This window comes from Babylonia areolata, chromosome 12, assembly GCF_041734735.1.
Source record: "Babylonia areolata isolate BAREFJ2019XMU chromosome 12, ASM4173473v1, whole genome shotgun sequence".
NCBI classification, from domain to species: Eukaryota; Metazoa; Mollusca; class Gastropoda; order Neogastropoda; family Buccinidae; genus Babylonia; species Babylonia areolata.
Genome location: NC_134887.1, coordinates 30,667,278 through 30,679,777, shown reverse-complemented (window position 1 = coordinate 30,679,777; position 12,500 = coordinate 30,667,278). Strand labels below are relative to the sequence as shown.

At 42.7% G+C, this 12,500-nt stretch overlaps 1 protein-coding gene across 1 annotated transcript in view; it reads right to left on the bottom strand.

The window, feature by feature from the left end:
• Positions 1–4,681: 4,681 nt before the first annotated feature.
• LOC143288144 (BRCA1-associated protein-like) overlaps positions 4,682–12,500 on the bottom strand; it is a 29,073-nt gene continuing 21,254 nt past the window's right edge. Inside the window, exons 13-15 of the mRNA XM_076596439.1 lie at positions 9,169–9,282; positions 7,059–7,205; positions 4,682–4,964 (exon numbers count right to left, since the gene is read on the bottom strand). Of these exons, the coding sequence (XP_076452554.1) occupies positions 4,770–4,964; positions 7,059–7,205; positions 9,169–9,282 (456 nt within the window). The 3' untranslated portion in view covers positions 4,682–4,769. The remainder of the gene's footprint in view (positions 4,965–7,058; positions 7,206–9,168; positions 9,283–12,500) is intronic.

Here is a 12,500-nt window from a genome sequence, read left to right as displayed (position 1 = left end):
AAAAGAAAACAAAGAGAAAAAGAAACCAAAAAAGAGGAGAAAACAAAGGGATACACAAACCCATCATTAAACACAAAATGACAGAACAAACTTGAACACAAAGTACCGCACACCCTCTAAATCAGATGACATGACTGACTAACCATTCTCTTTCTCTCTCTCATGTCCAGATCTGTATGTCACTATGTTAAAAAAAAAAACAACAACCCCCAAAAACCCCAAATATTACATTTTACATTAACAAACCATAACTAGACTTCAGTTCCACTGTCATCTACAGCAGTCTTTTTAGTCCCTGCAGGACCAGAAATTCCCAGACAACTGTTAGTTGTCCTTGGGACAAGTACACACACACACACAATTCTACTTAGTTTGGTTGTCCCAGGCAATCAAATGGGTGGGCATTTCAGCCCTGCTGTTTTGATACAGTACACACGCACACCGTCATCAAAAAACGAACAAAGAGAGCAGCTATCAAATACTGCAACCTCTTCTTCTCTCTCGGGGCAACATTCTTCTCACATGTTTTATCTGAAAAGTTCTTTCATTCAGCCAGCTAATACAAATTCACAACAATCTTTCCCAGCCATACAAAGGCATGGAAATACACACACACACACATTGGAAAGAAAATCATAAAATTTCAATGTCAAAATACATTGTATCACAAAGCTTTTTTTTTTCCAGCAAGATTTCAAATCCATTTCATCTGCCTTTCAAAGGCAGAAATTTTCATTATGCTTACAACAGAAACTCGCAGTACCACGTAACAATGAGGGACTCAAGAAACCCTTACACACATCATCGTCTGATATCAAACTCAGTGAACAGACATAAAACTGAAGACAGCATACACACTCATACACACACACACACTTGTTCATCATTTTTCTTACCACATTGAACCATACAACACTGTGATGACATCAATACTTTATGGACAGGCTGACATCAGTAGCATCAAGACAACTGGCGTTTGATTGTCTCGCAGTGTATGCAACACTGACAGTGTCAAGAGCCAAGAAACAGCAATAAACGATGTATGTGAGTCTAAATCTACTTCCTACAACATCGAACAAGAAATTTCCACCAAAATGACATAACAGAGTCCCCACAAGTCTGAAAGAATAAAAACTCCTTACTGTTTAAAAAAAACAAACACGCACACAAAAAAAGTACCCTGTAAAGCGCAGCATTTTCTGAGACGCCCAAAACAAAGTGGCATTCAAACATACAAGCACACACAACCACATGCACACATTCACACACCTACACACTGATATTCACACACACACACACACAGCAGAATGACCACACAGGAGGGGGGGCTGTGAGAGACAGACTGGGAAGGGCAGTACGGGTACGCTTCAACACTGCTGCACAAACGATCCTCACAGAGGTCTTGACATTTTTTTTTTCTCACTTGTCATTTTGACTGCCTTACTTGCGTGTGTGTGTGTGTGTGTGTGTGTATTTGTGTGTTTGTGTGAATGTGAGACCGAGTGTGTGTGTGTGTGTGTGAATGTGAGACTGAGTGTGTGTGTGTGTGTGTGTGTGTGTGTGTGCGCGTGTGTGAATGTGAGACTGTGTGTGTGTGTGCATGTGTGTGTGTGAATATGTGTGTGTGTGTGTGTGTGTGTGTGTGTGTGTGTGAATGTGTGTGAATATGAGTGTGTGTGTTTGAGTGTGTGTGGGTGTGTGAATGTGTGTGTGTGTGTGTGTGTGTGTGTGGGTGTGAATGTGAGACTGTGTATGTGTGTTTGTGAGTATGAATGTGAAACTCTGTGTGTGTGCAAACAAACTGTTCTTTAGTACTGTAGGTGTGGTAAAAGGTACTGTGAAAATTCTGATATTTTTCCAGTCCTGGCAGGGTGAGAAAGAAAAAAAAAGAAAAAAAAAGAAGATTTCCATGACTTCTGCAGCCCTGGAAATGGTATTCCTATTTTTCCTGGAAGTTTCAAGACTACATGGGAACACTGATTAACAACTGGAATCAGAATCTATTTCACACTCGTTCAGACAAATATCCACCAAAATGACGTGAAGACAGATGGCCGCAATCATCAGTGAAAACTATCGGCAGCCATCATGACACTTTAGCTCCCATCTTCTCCTCAATTTTCATGATTCAAACAGCATCTCCAAATTCTCCAGGGTGCAAACAGGTTTATTCAGATCTTTATTCAGTTACTGTAAGCGCTTCCTTGGGATCTATACTTTTCAGTGGTGATGATTTTCAGTGGCTGGTTCCCCCAAACTCCTCACTAACATTACTGAGTTATGGCAAGCTGAAGACAGTGGGATGATGCAGAAATAAGAGACACTGACAAGATGGATGACGAGCATTCTTACAAGAAAGATGTGTTCTCTTCAAATGCATAAGATTCAAGATCTAATATCCTTCTGCCTCTTTTAGGATATGGAGATTTTCAAAGAAAAGAACAAAAAGAACATAGTAAACATGAAAAAAAAACACCCCCAAAACCCCAACAACCAATAAATGAACCCCATGCAACAACAACACACACACACACACACCAACTCTTATTTTCTCTTGCTAGAAAAACAAAATGTCGTTCAGAAATACTGATATACGTTCCCACTGTGTTTTAACAACAGTGTCAAGAATAAACAAAAAGCAAGGAGAAAACGTTCATGAAAATTACCAGATTCATTTTCTTGAGCACCATGATAGCTTGTAATCCTACTCAGAAATTGTCCGACTTAGCTTTGATGACGTACTCCAACATGTCGTCAGACCCAACTCTACTGTATATAGCTGTACTGCTTGCTTTCTGTTACAATCTTGGAAAGAATTGTAAACATGGAACCAATACTAAAGCCAACTCACAATTGTCTTCTGTCTTCAAAACTTCAGGTACAATGAATTCTTGTCTTTGCTATTTTGAAATAACGGCACTGATACCTAATAACTGAGTGTCAAAAAAAAAAAAAAATTTACACAACGCATACATACACACACATACACAAAAAGTAGCAAACCCTTTGAAGAGACAGCTTGTTCACACACACACATACACACAAACACACACACATACATACATTCAAATGCACCATACAAAATATCATTTAATGTTGCTCATAGCTCAGCTGGCCAAAAAGGGGACACAATCACACTTACAGGACTTTTCACACACACACACTCGCCCACCCACACACACATTCTCTCTCTTTTTAAAACTGATTCCAGTTTTCTTTTCAAACTGACAACAAAAAACACCAAACCCAAAAATGACACACCGATACACTATGACTGAACACTGTTAATGCCTGTTTCCCGAACAGAGTCACTGCCTACAAAGAACAACAGTCAACACAGATGACGTCCCATGTCCCCCGATGTGGGACAACAGTCTGTTGCCTTCAAAACAGACAGACAGGAATGCCTCAAGCAATGACAGTCAACACAGATGACGTCCCATGTCCCCCGACGTGGGACAACAGTCTGTTGCCTTCAAAACAGACAGACAGGAATGCCACAAGCAATGACAGTCAACACAGATGACGTCCCATGTCCCCCGACGTGGGACAACAGTCTGTTGCCTTCAAAACAGACAGACAGGAATGCCACAAGCAATGACAGTCAACACAGATGACGTCCCATGTCCCCCGATGTGGCACAGCAGTCTGTTGCCTTCACACAAAACAGAGGCAGGAACGCCACAAAGGACAAGAAAGAAAAGGGAGAGACCCGAACCGCTGGGAACACACTCGCACAATGAAATGAATCCACCCACCAAAAAAAACAACACCAAAACCAATGAAACCAAAAAACACACATTTATATGGGAAGAAAAAAATGCAAAAAAACCCCCCACAAAAACCAAAGGATGTTCATACAAAAGTAAAAAAAAAAAAAAAAAAAAAAAAAAAAAAAAAAGACTAAAGACTACAAAAAACAAAGCTTCTTCAAGAAATGACAAGAAGATTGATAACAACAAAAACAATACAAACCCCAGCTGTCCCCCATCCTCCTGCACCTCACCAAGCACGAGACACGTGTCCATTATCATTTCTTACTGTGATTTTTGCTCCCCAACAGAATGATGAGACTATATAGACTTGCCCCCCTCACCCCACCCCCACCCCCAAGCAAGAGACGCCTGCCTGTTTTCGTTTCTTGCTGCGTTTTTTTTCTGCAGCCCATCACAGGCTCGGATGAGATTACAGACTGAAAAAAACATGGCCTCTTACAAAAAAAAAAGAAAAAAAAAAAAAAAAGTGACATGAGAAAGATTTAAGCATATCCCCAACCCACCCCCAATACCCTCAAACTCATTACTCTCCAAGCAAGAGACGCCTGCCTGTTTTCGGTTCTTGCTGCGTTTCTTGCATTCCCCGTCCCCCTCCCCCACACACAGGCTCTGATGAGACAACAGACAAAAAAACATGCCCTCTTACACACACACACAAAAAAGTGACTAGAGGAGATTGACAGTAATTCCCCCCCCCCCCCCACCTCCCACAGGCTCTGATGATAAATGGGACACCATGCTGAAGGTATCCCCGAACAGGCAGTAGTGAGGCATGGCCACGCCCACCACGCCAAACTCTCCAAGCAACACACACAGTATCTGTTTTCATTTCTTGCAGCCCCCCCTCCCCCCGCCAACCCTGCCCCTCCCCACGCACCCCCACAGGCTCTGATGATATACGGGACGCCATGCTGAAGGTATCTCCGAACAGGACGTAGCGAGCCATGCCCATGCCCACCACACCCCCAAATTCTCCTAACAAGAGACACGGGTCTACTTTCGCTTCTTGCTGCGTTTCTTGCCCCCGGCAGACTCTGAGGTGAGGGGGGAGGTGGCGGCGGCGGCACCGACAATGACCTGTCCCTCCTGGATCTCCTCCTGAGACACGTCAGACGTGGCTGCCAGCTTCTCCTGGGCCTCCAGGTAGAACATCACGTCTCTCAGCTGTTCACGCAGCTCCTCCACCTCCTGAAAGCAGTCACCACAACAACCATCTTCACAACAACAGTTTCAGCTCCTCCACCTCCTGAAAGCAATCAGCACAATAACTCCTCCAACTCCTTAAAGCAGTCACCACAATAACTCCTCCACCTCCTGAAAGCAATCACCACAACAACCATCTTCATAACAACAGTTTCAGCTCCTCCACCTCCTGAAAGCAGTCACCACAACAACCATCTTCACAACAACAGTTTCAGCTCCTCCACCTCCTGAAAGCAATCACCACAATAACTCCTCCACCTCCTGAAAGCAGTCACCACAATAACTCCTCCACCTCCTGAAAGCAATCACCACAATAACTCCTCCACCTCCTGAAAGCAGTCACCACAACAACCATCTTCATAACAACAGTTTCAGCTCCTCCACCTCCTGAAAGCAGTCACCACAACAACCATCTTCATAACAACAGTTTCAGCTCCTCCACCTCCTGAAAGCAATCACCACAATAACTCCTCCACCTCCTGAAAGCATTCACCACAATAACTCCTCCACCTCCTGAAAGCGTTCACCACAATAACTCCTCCAACTCCTGAAAGCGTTCACCACAATAACTCCTCCACCTACTGAAAGCGTTCACCACAATAACTCCTCCAACTCCTGAAAGCATTCACCACAATAACTCCTCCACCTCCTGAAAGCAATCACCACAATAACTCCTCCACCTCCTGAAAGCAGTCACCACAATAACTCCTCCAACTCCTGAAAGCGTTCACCACAATAACTCCTCCACCTCCTGAAAGCAATCACCACAATAACTCCTCCAACTCCTGAAAGCATTCACCACAATAACTCCTCCAACTCCTGAAAGCATTCACCACAATAACTCCTCCAACTCCGGAAAGCAGTCACCACAATAACTCCTCCACCTACTGAAAGCGTTCACCACAATAACTCCTCCAACTCCTGAAAGCATTCACCACAATAACTCCTCCAACTCCTGAAAGCGTTCACCACAATAACTCCTCCAACTCCTGAAAGCGTTCACCACAATAACTCCTCCAACTCCTGAAAGCAGTCACCACAATAACTCCACAATAACTCCTCCACCTACTGAAAGCAGTCACCACAATAACTCCACAATAACTCCTCCACCTCCTGAAAGCAGTCACCACAATAACACCTCCAACTCCTGAAAGCATTCACCACAATAACTCCACAATAACTCCTCCACCTCCTGAAAGCAGTCACCACAATAACTCCACAATAACTCCTCCACCTACTGAAAGCAGTCACCACAATAACTCCACAATAACTCCTCCATCTCCTGAAAGCAGTCACCACAATAACTCCACAATAACTCCTCCAACTCCTGAAAGCATTCACCACAATAACTCCTCCAACTCCTGAAAGCGTTCACCACAACAACTCCTCCAACTCCTGAAAGCAACTACAACAACTACAAAAGAGGGACTAATGATGATGATGATGAAGATGATGATGCTGATGGTGATGGTGATGATGATGATGATGATGATGATGATGGTAATGATGATGAAGATGATGATGATAATGGCGATAACGTTGGTGATATTGATGATGATGATGACAATGAAGATGACGACGATGATGATGGTGATGATGACGACGACGATGACGATGACAATGACGATGATGATGCGCTCTACTGCCTCAGCACATAGGCCCAGAGCACTGACAATCAACATCAATAAGGTGGTGAAAAAAAAAATCATTCACAAAAAAAAATAACCACCACAGACAGAGCACCATGATCAAGACTTACCAACATTAAAAGAAGACAGATGGAGTATGTCAACAACAAAGTACACACACACACAACCACCAGCCCCCACACCCCCCCACCTGCCACAGATACAAACACCCATCCACCCCCACCCACACAAACACGCACACACAAATCCCCTCCCACATACACACACACATACACAAACACCCATCCACCCACACACACACTACCCCACCCACACACCCATCCAAACACACACACACACACACACAAACCCCCTCCCACATACACATACAAAAACACCCATCCACCCCCACACCCACACTCCCCCACCCACACCCAAAGACGACCCTGACCTTGTCCTTGGAGGTGGACAGGTCCCTGACGGAGGTCTCCAAGGCGTCGACCCGCTGCTGCCACAGCTGCTGGTTGTCCCGCAGACACCGGTTCAGCTCCTTCTCCTCCTGCAGCTCTGTCAGCGCCTTGCTCAGCCGCCCGTGCATCTGGAGCAGTGTCAGACAGCACAGTTTGACCGGTGCCGTGACGGGCGCGATAGCCGAATGGTTAAAGCGTTGGACTTTCAATCTGAGGGTCCCGGGTTCGAATCACGGTGACGGCACCTGGTGGGTAAAGGGTGGAGATTTTTACGATCTCCCAGGTCAACATATGTTCAGACCTGCCAGTGCCTGAACCCCCTTCATGTGTATACGCAAGCAGAAGATCAAATACGCACGTTTAAGATCCTGTAATCCATGTCAGCGTTCGGTGGGTTATGGAAACAAGAACACACCCAGCATGCACACCCCCGAAAGCGGAGTATGGCTGCCTAAACGGCGGGTTAAAAACGGTCATACACGTAAAAGCCCACTCGCGTATATATGAGTGAACATGGGAATTGCAGCCCACGAACGCAGAAGAAGAAGAAGAAGAAGACTGGTGCTGTAGCCGTTCTGTTCAGGCCCCAGTTCCTGGCTTATATCACAGACTGACTGACGCAAGCTTACAGTTGGACCAACAGCAAAGTGAGAGCTGTACGCTCAATGGTTTCTCTCCACAGCAATGGGAAGTCATTTACAACTTGGTCTTTTCTGAAAGACTTTGACTCTGAAATTTGGAGGGAAGATTACACTGGCTCTTAGTGCTGCAGCCTTGGGGGGGTGTGGAGGGGGGGGGGGGGGGGGCTGGTTGGCCTTTGGGAACCCCTCCACCCCCCAACACCAACTGTCCTAAAACCCTCTTGGCCAAGAGAGTGGGGATGTAATTTGGGAAGACATTCTCCACTATAATCAAATTCTAGCTCAGGTTGGAAAGCAGAAGCCTCCTCTGCAGTTCTGGTGGTCACAGCAGGAAACGACTATCATACACATAAAATAAATAATCAATAATTAATAATGATTACTATTTGTTTATCATGTACATACATAGCTCTGTTGTTAGTTGTCATCTGAAGAAGTGTCAGACAACACAGTTTGACCGGCGCTTTAGTCAGACAATGCAGTCTGACTGGCACGATAGCCCCGTCATCAGCCTCAGCTTTAAGGTGGTGTCAAAGCGCGCAGACTGACTCCACACCTGCTCTTACACACACTCACACACACACACACACATACACAAACAAGCACTCATCAACACACACACACACTCAGACACACACACCCTCACACAGGCAAGCAATCATGCATACACACACACACACAGATCTTTTCCCACCCCTCTTGCGGCCAGTCAGTGACAGCCTGTGTTGTGTGTGTGTGTGTATGTGTGTGCGTGCGCGGGCGTGTGTGTGTCTGTGTTTTTGTGTGTGTGTATGTGCGCGACGGAGAGATGGTCACAGCTGAGAGATGGGAAGACAACATCCGGGGGTGGACAGGCTTGACGCTCGGTGACGCCCTGAGGAAATCAGAAAACCGTGAAGAGTGGAGAGGGGTGGTGGCCAGGTCAGCAGCGGTGCCCCAACGGTCTGAACCCAGACTACGGGAGAGGTGAAGGTGAAGGTGATGTGCGCGACTGTGTAAATGTACATGTGTCAGGAGAGCTCTGTGCATGTGTGTGTGTGTGTGTGTGTGTGTGTGTGTGTGTGTGTGTAGGCTGTATGTTTTACATTTATTTGCCTATTTGTTTATTTAATATCATTATTATCTTTTTATTTTATTTTTATCTATTACAGTTATTGTTAATATTATTATTATTATCTTTTCTTTTTTCTTTTTTTTTTTCTTTCTTTTTTTTTCTCAAGGCCTGACGAAGTGCATTTGGTTACAGTGCTGGTCAGGCATCTGCTTGGCAGATGTGGTGTAGCGTATATGGATTTGTCCGAATGCAGTGACGCCTCCTCGAGCTACTGATACTGATACTGATACACACACACACACACACACATACAAGCACCTTTACAAGCAAGCAAGCACTCACACAGAAAAAAAACAAACACACACACAAAAAGCAGCCCAGAGTGAGATGCGTTACCTGGGTACATTTTTTGTCCAGCAGGTGTTTCTCCTTGGTGATGTCAGACAGGTGCTGGGAGATCTGGGACTTCTCCCCTGCCACCACCTTCAGCTGCTCCTCCATCTCTGTCACCTGTTGTTATCATCATCATCAGCAGCATCATCAGCATCAGCATCAATATCATCATCATTATTATTATCATGATTTTTTTTTTTATCGTCATTATCGTTATCATCATCATCATCATTATTATTATTATCATGATTTTTTTTATCATCATTATCATTATCATCATCAATACCATCATCATAATTGTTATCATGATTTTTTTTTTTAATCATTATCATCATCATCATTATGATTTGATGATGACATTGATGTAGGTAAGACCACTCATTTTTTCAATTGAAATATAATTGGCTACTGCCTATCTCATATTGAAGGCAATAACAAGGAAAGAACACATGCAAAATTTCAAATCAATATCTCCAATAGTTTCTGAGATATCCCAGTTTGAATATTTTGTATATGTGTGTGTTGCGTCATTTTGCGATACAAGCTGATTTTTAGACATGCCATGTGTCCACGCTATGTATCTGACAATGCTTGGACTGATTTTACATCATTTTCATATTACTGTCAAACAGAAAAGACAAAAACATTCAGTGTATAACAATCCAAATCATTTTTATTCATCAGCAAAATCACCTAAAATGTGTCAAAATCACACACAAAATGAGACAAAAAGCCAATTTTACACCCCCGCCAAAGTCTAGGAAATTTCCCAATGTGCCTGAAAATTCTTTCAGACGCATAACTAACTACTTAGAGTTTGTTGATTTTTTTTGCAAGAACTACAATCTTCACAAACAAAAAGTATAGACAACTAAATGACCCTTATAACTGCAATTTGTGAAGTGAAAAAACAGTGCGCAAGTGTAACACAAAATCACACCACAGGCATATCATTGTATCTCCACTTCTAACTGGTCTACAGAGATGGTTCACATATCAAAATGTTTGTCTGCATCTGACTTAACCAACTATCATGCATACAAAGTAATGTCATGCATTGTTTCTGACAAATAAATTGAATAATTCTCACTACCCCACCCCACCCTTCCACCAGACACTCTCTCCAGCACTTGCCTTTCTTTCCCAAATACACCAACTTGATGTAACACTTCACTATTTCAGGAACCTTCTCACCTGTTATGAATAACAGTTGCATATATATGTCTGAAATATGCCTAAATATATTAAAAAGAAACTTATGCTGACTTCCACTCCCTGAATTTCTCGACAACTGCATCAAACTCCTTCACACACCATGTTCTCCCATTGGTGCTGAACATGTCCAAGTTCCAGGCCAAGACAAAATTTGAATGAGTTGGATCACAATCAACTGTATCTGGCCATTTGAATACATTCCTGTCTCCCAAGCTGGTCATTAATGCTATTGTGGCTCTTGTTGGAGATAAACTTCAAGGACTTCTCCAACGTAAAATTTGTCATCATAAAAAACAGCCACTTTTTCTCCTTGCTGTGTGAAGTAATCAGGCTGCATGTCCTTTGTGCTGGTGTCAGTAGAATCTTGAGCAAAGTCCCTGCAGCAACACTCTGTTGGTGGGCTGAAGGTCTGGCAGCTTCATAGGACATCCTCTTCCTGATGGGACCAGATTTATTCCATCCTCTCCAGAATGTCATCATCTTAGTAAAAAAAAAAAAAAAAAAAAAGAAAAAAAAAAAAAAGAGAGAAAAAAGTGGAATGTACATGTGCTTTACCAATGGCTTTTTATGACTGACTTTATAATCATGACTTTAAAATTTTAATTCAAAATGCCTTTTTCACTTTGTGTGTGTGTGTGTGTGTGTGTGTGTGTGTGTGTGTGTGTGTGTGTGTGTGTGTGTCTATGTTCATGAATTTTTACAGCACAAGCATTTGAGCAAATGTGTGTGTGTGTGAAGTTCTCTTTTATATATTCATTTACGTATTTGTTTATTTATTATCATTTTTTATCATTATCATTATTATTTTCTTTTGTCTTTACGGTAAGTTTACCTTTTTCAGGTCTCCTTATTTTCTTTGTGATTTAATTTTCATTTCAGTGGTCAGGTTTTCTGTATGCAGTGTTTATGTGTGTGTGTGTGTGTGTGTGTGTGTGTGTGTGAGTATGTGTGTACGTGTGCATGTGTGTGTGTGTGGTCTGAGAAAATCATAGTCTCGTTCAGTTGTTTCTGACACAAGTGCGAATGACTGACAGGAGTTATCTTTTCTTGATTTTTTTCATTAATGTTTTCTCAATGAATACAAACCAAAAGAAGTCTAACGTAGTCCAGAAAAAAAATCCAGCAATCATATAAATATCTAATGAGTGGAACTACTGGGATGTTTAGGTATTAGGAATGAATATTTGTCAAGCAATCTTCGAAAATCCGATGTACCCCGCTGACCCAATTTCATGGCGCCTTCGTTCGGAAATGAGGCCAAGCAAGTGACTGAAAACACCTATTTCCTAAGCCAAATACAATCATAATAATATATATTATCGTCAAACATCATCAATAAATGAGAAATCTGTTGATTACTTACCAAGATATGCGTCGATCTTCCTGTAAATATCATAAATCTCCCCCATTGTTTGTGCCTTCGTGTGCTTCATCGCATGCTCAGCTGTGTCCGCCTTCGTGAGTGAAAACAGCGGAAGTGACCCGATGGGGTTGTTGTATGCAAATTAGAATCATGCGCTCCAGGCAAAACTCAGCGATAAACGGAATGTAGGTTTGAGTTCATGAAAAAATGAGCTTTCCAGTGATGCTTAGTGGTTTTTTGTACGATGTCAGGGAGATTTTTTACAGTGTTCTGAAAATTTGGAAAATTTTCTAACTCAAATTACACCGACTGATTAAAACATTATCAAAATTTACCTTGCACCATTGGTTAGCGTGTGGTTTCGTCTTTCCAATGGTATGTGTTATTAATAGGTTGACCGAGTTATTTGACTAGGAACGGAGAGTGAACAGAACATACGCAGACTTCGACCGGCTAGCCTTAGGCTGTGTGAGGCCCCGGCGGCATTGCGATTCGACTTTTCGCTATCATGTTTAACGTTCCATAACTTTTCATATATCGATCTTTCAAGCAAATCAACACAAGAAATGTGAAGCTGAAGAGTCAAACTTTTTATTGACATAATTTTTTATTATTAAATACATGTTTCTCATTGTAAAATTATGATGGAAAAATCAGCAATTTTGTCAGTTTTGGTCACGCTTTCTCGGCCAGCTCGGCCTGTGGTCCTACCTACATTGATGATAATGATGATTATCATCATTATGATTTGATGATG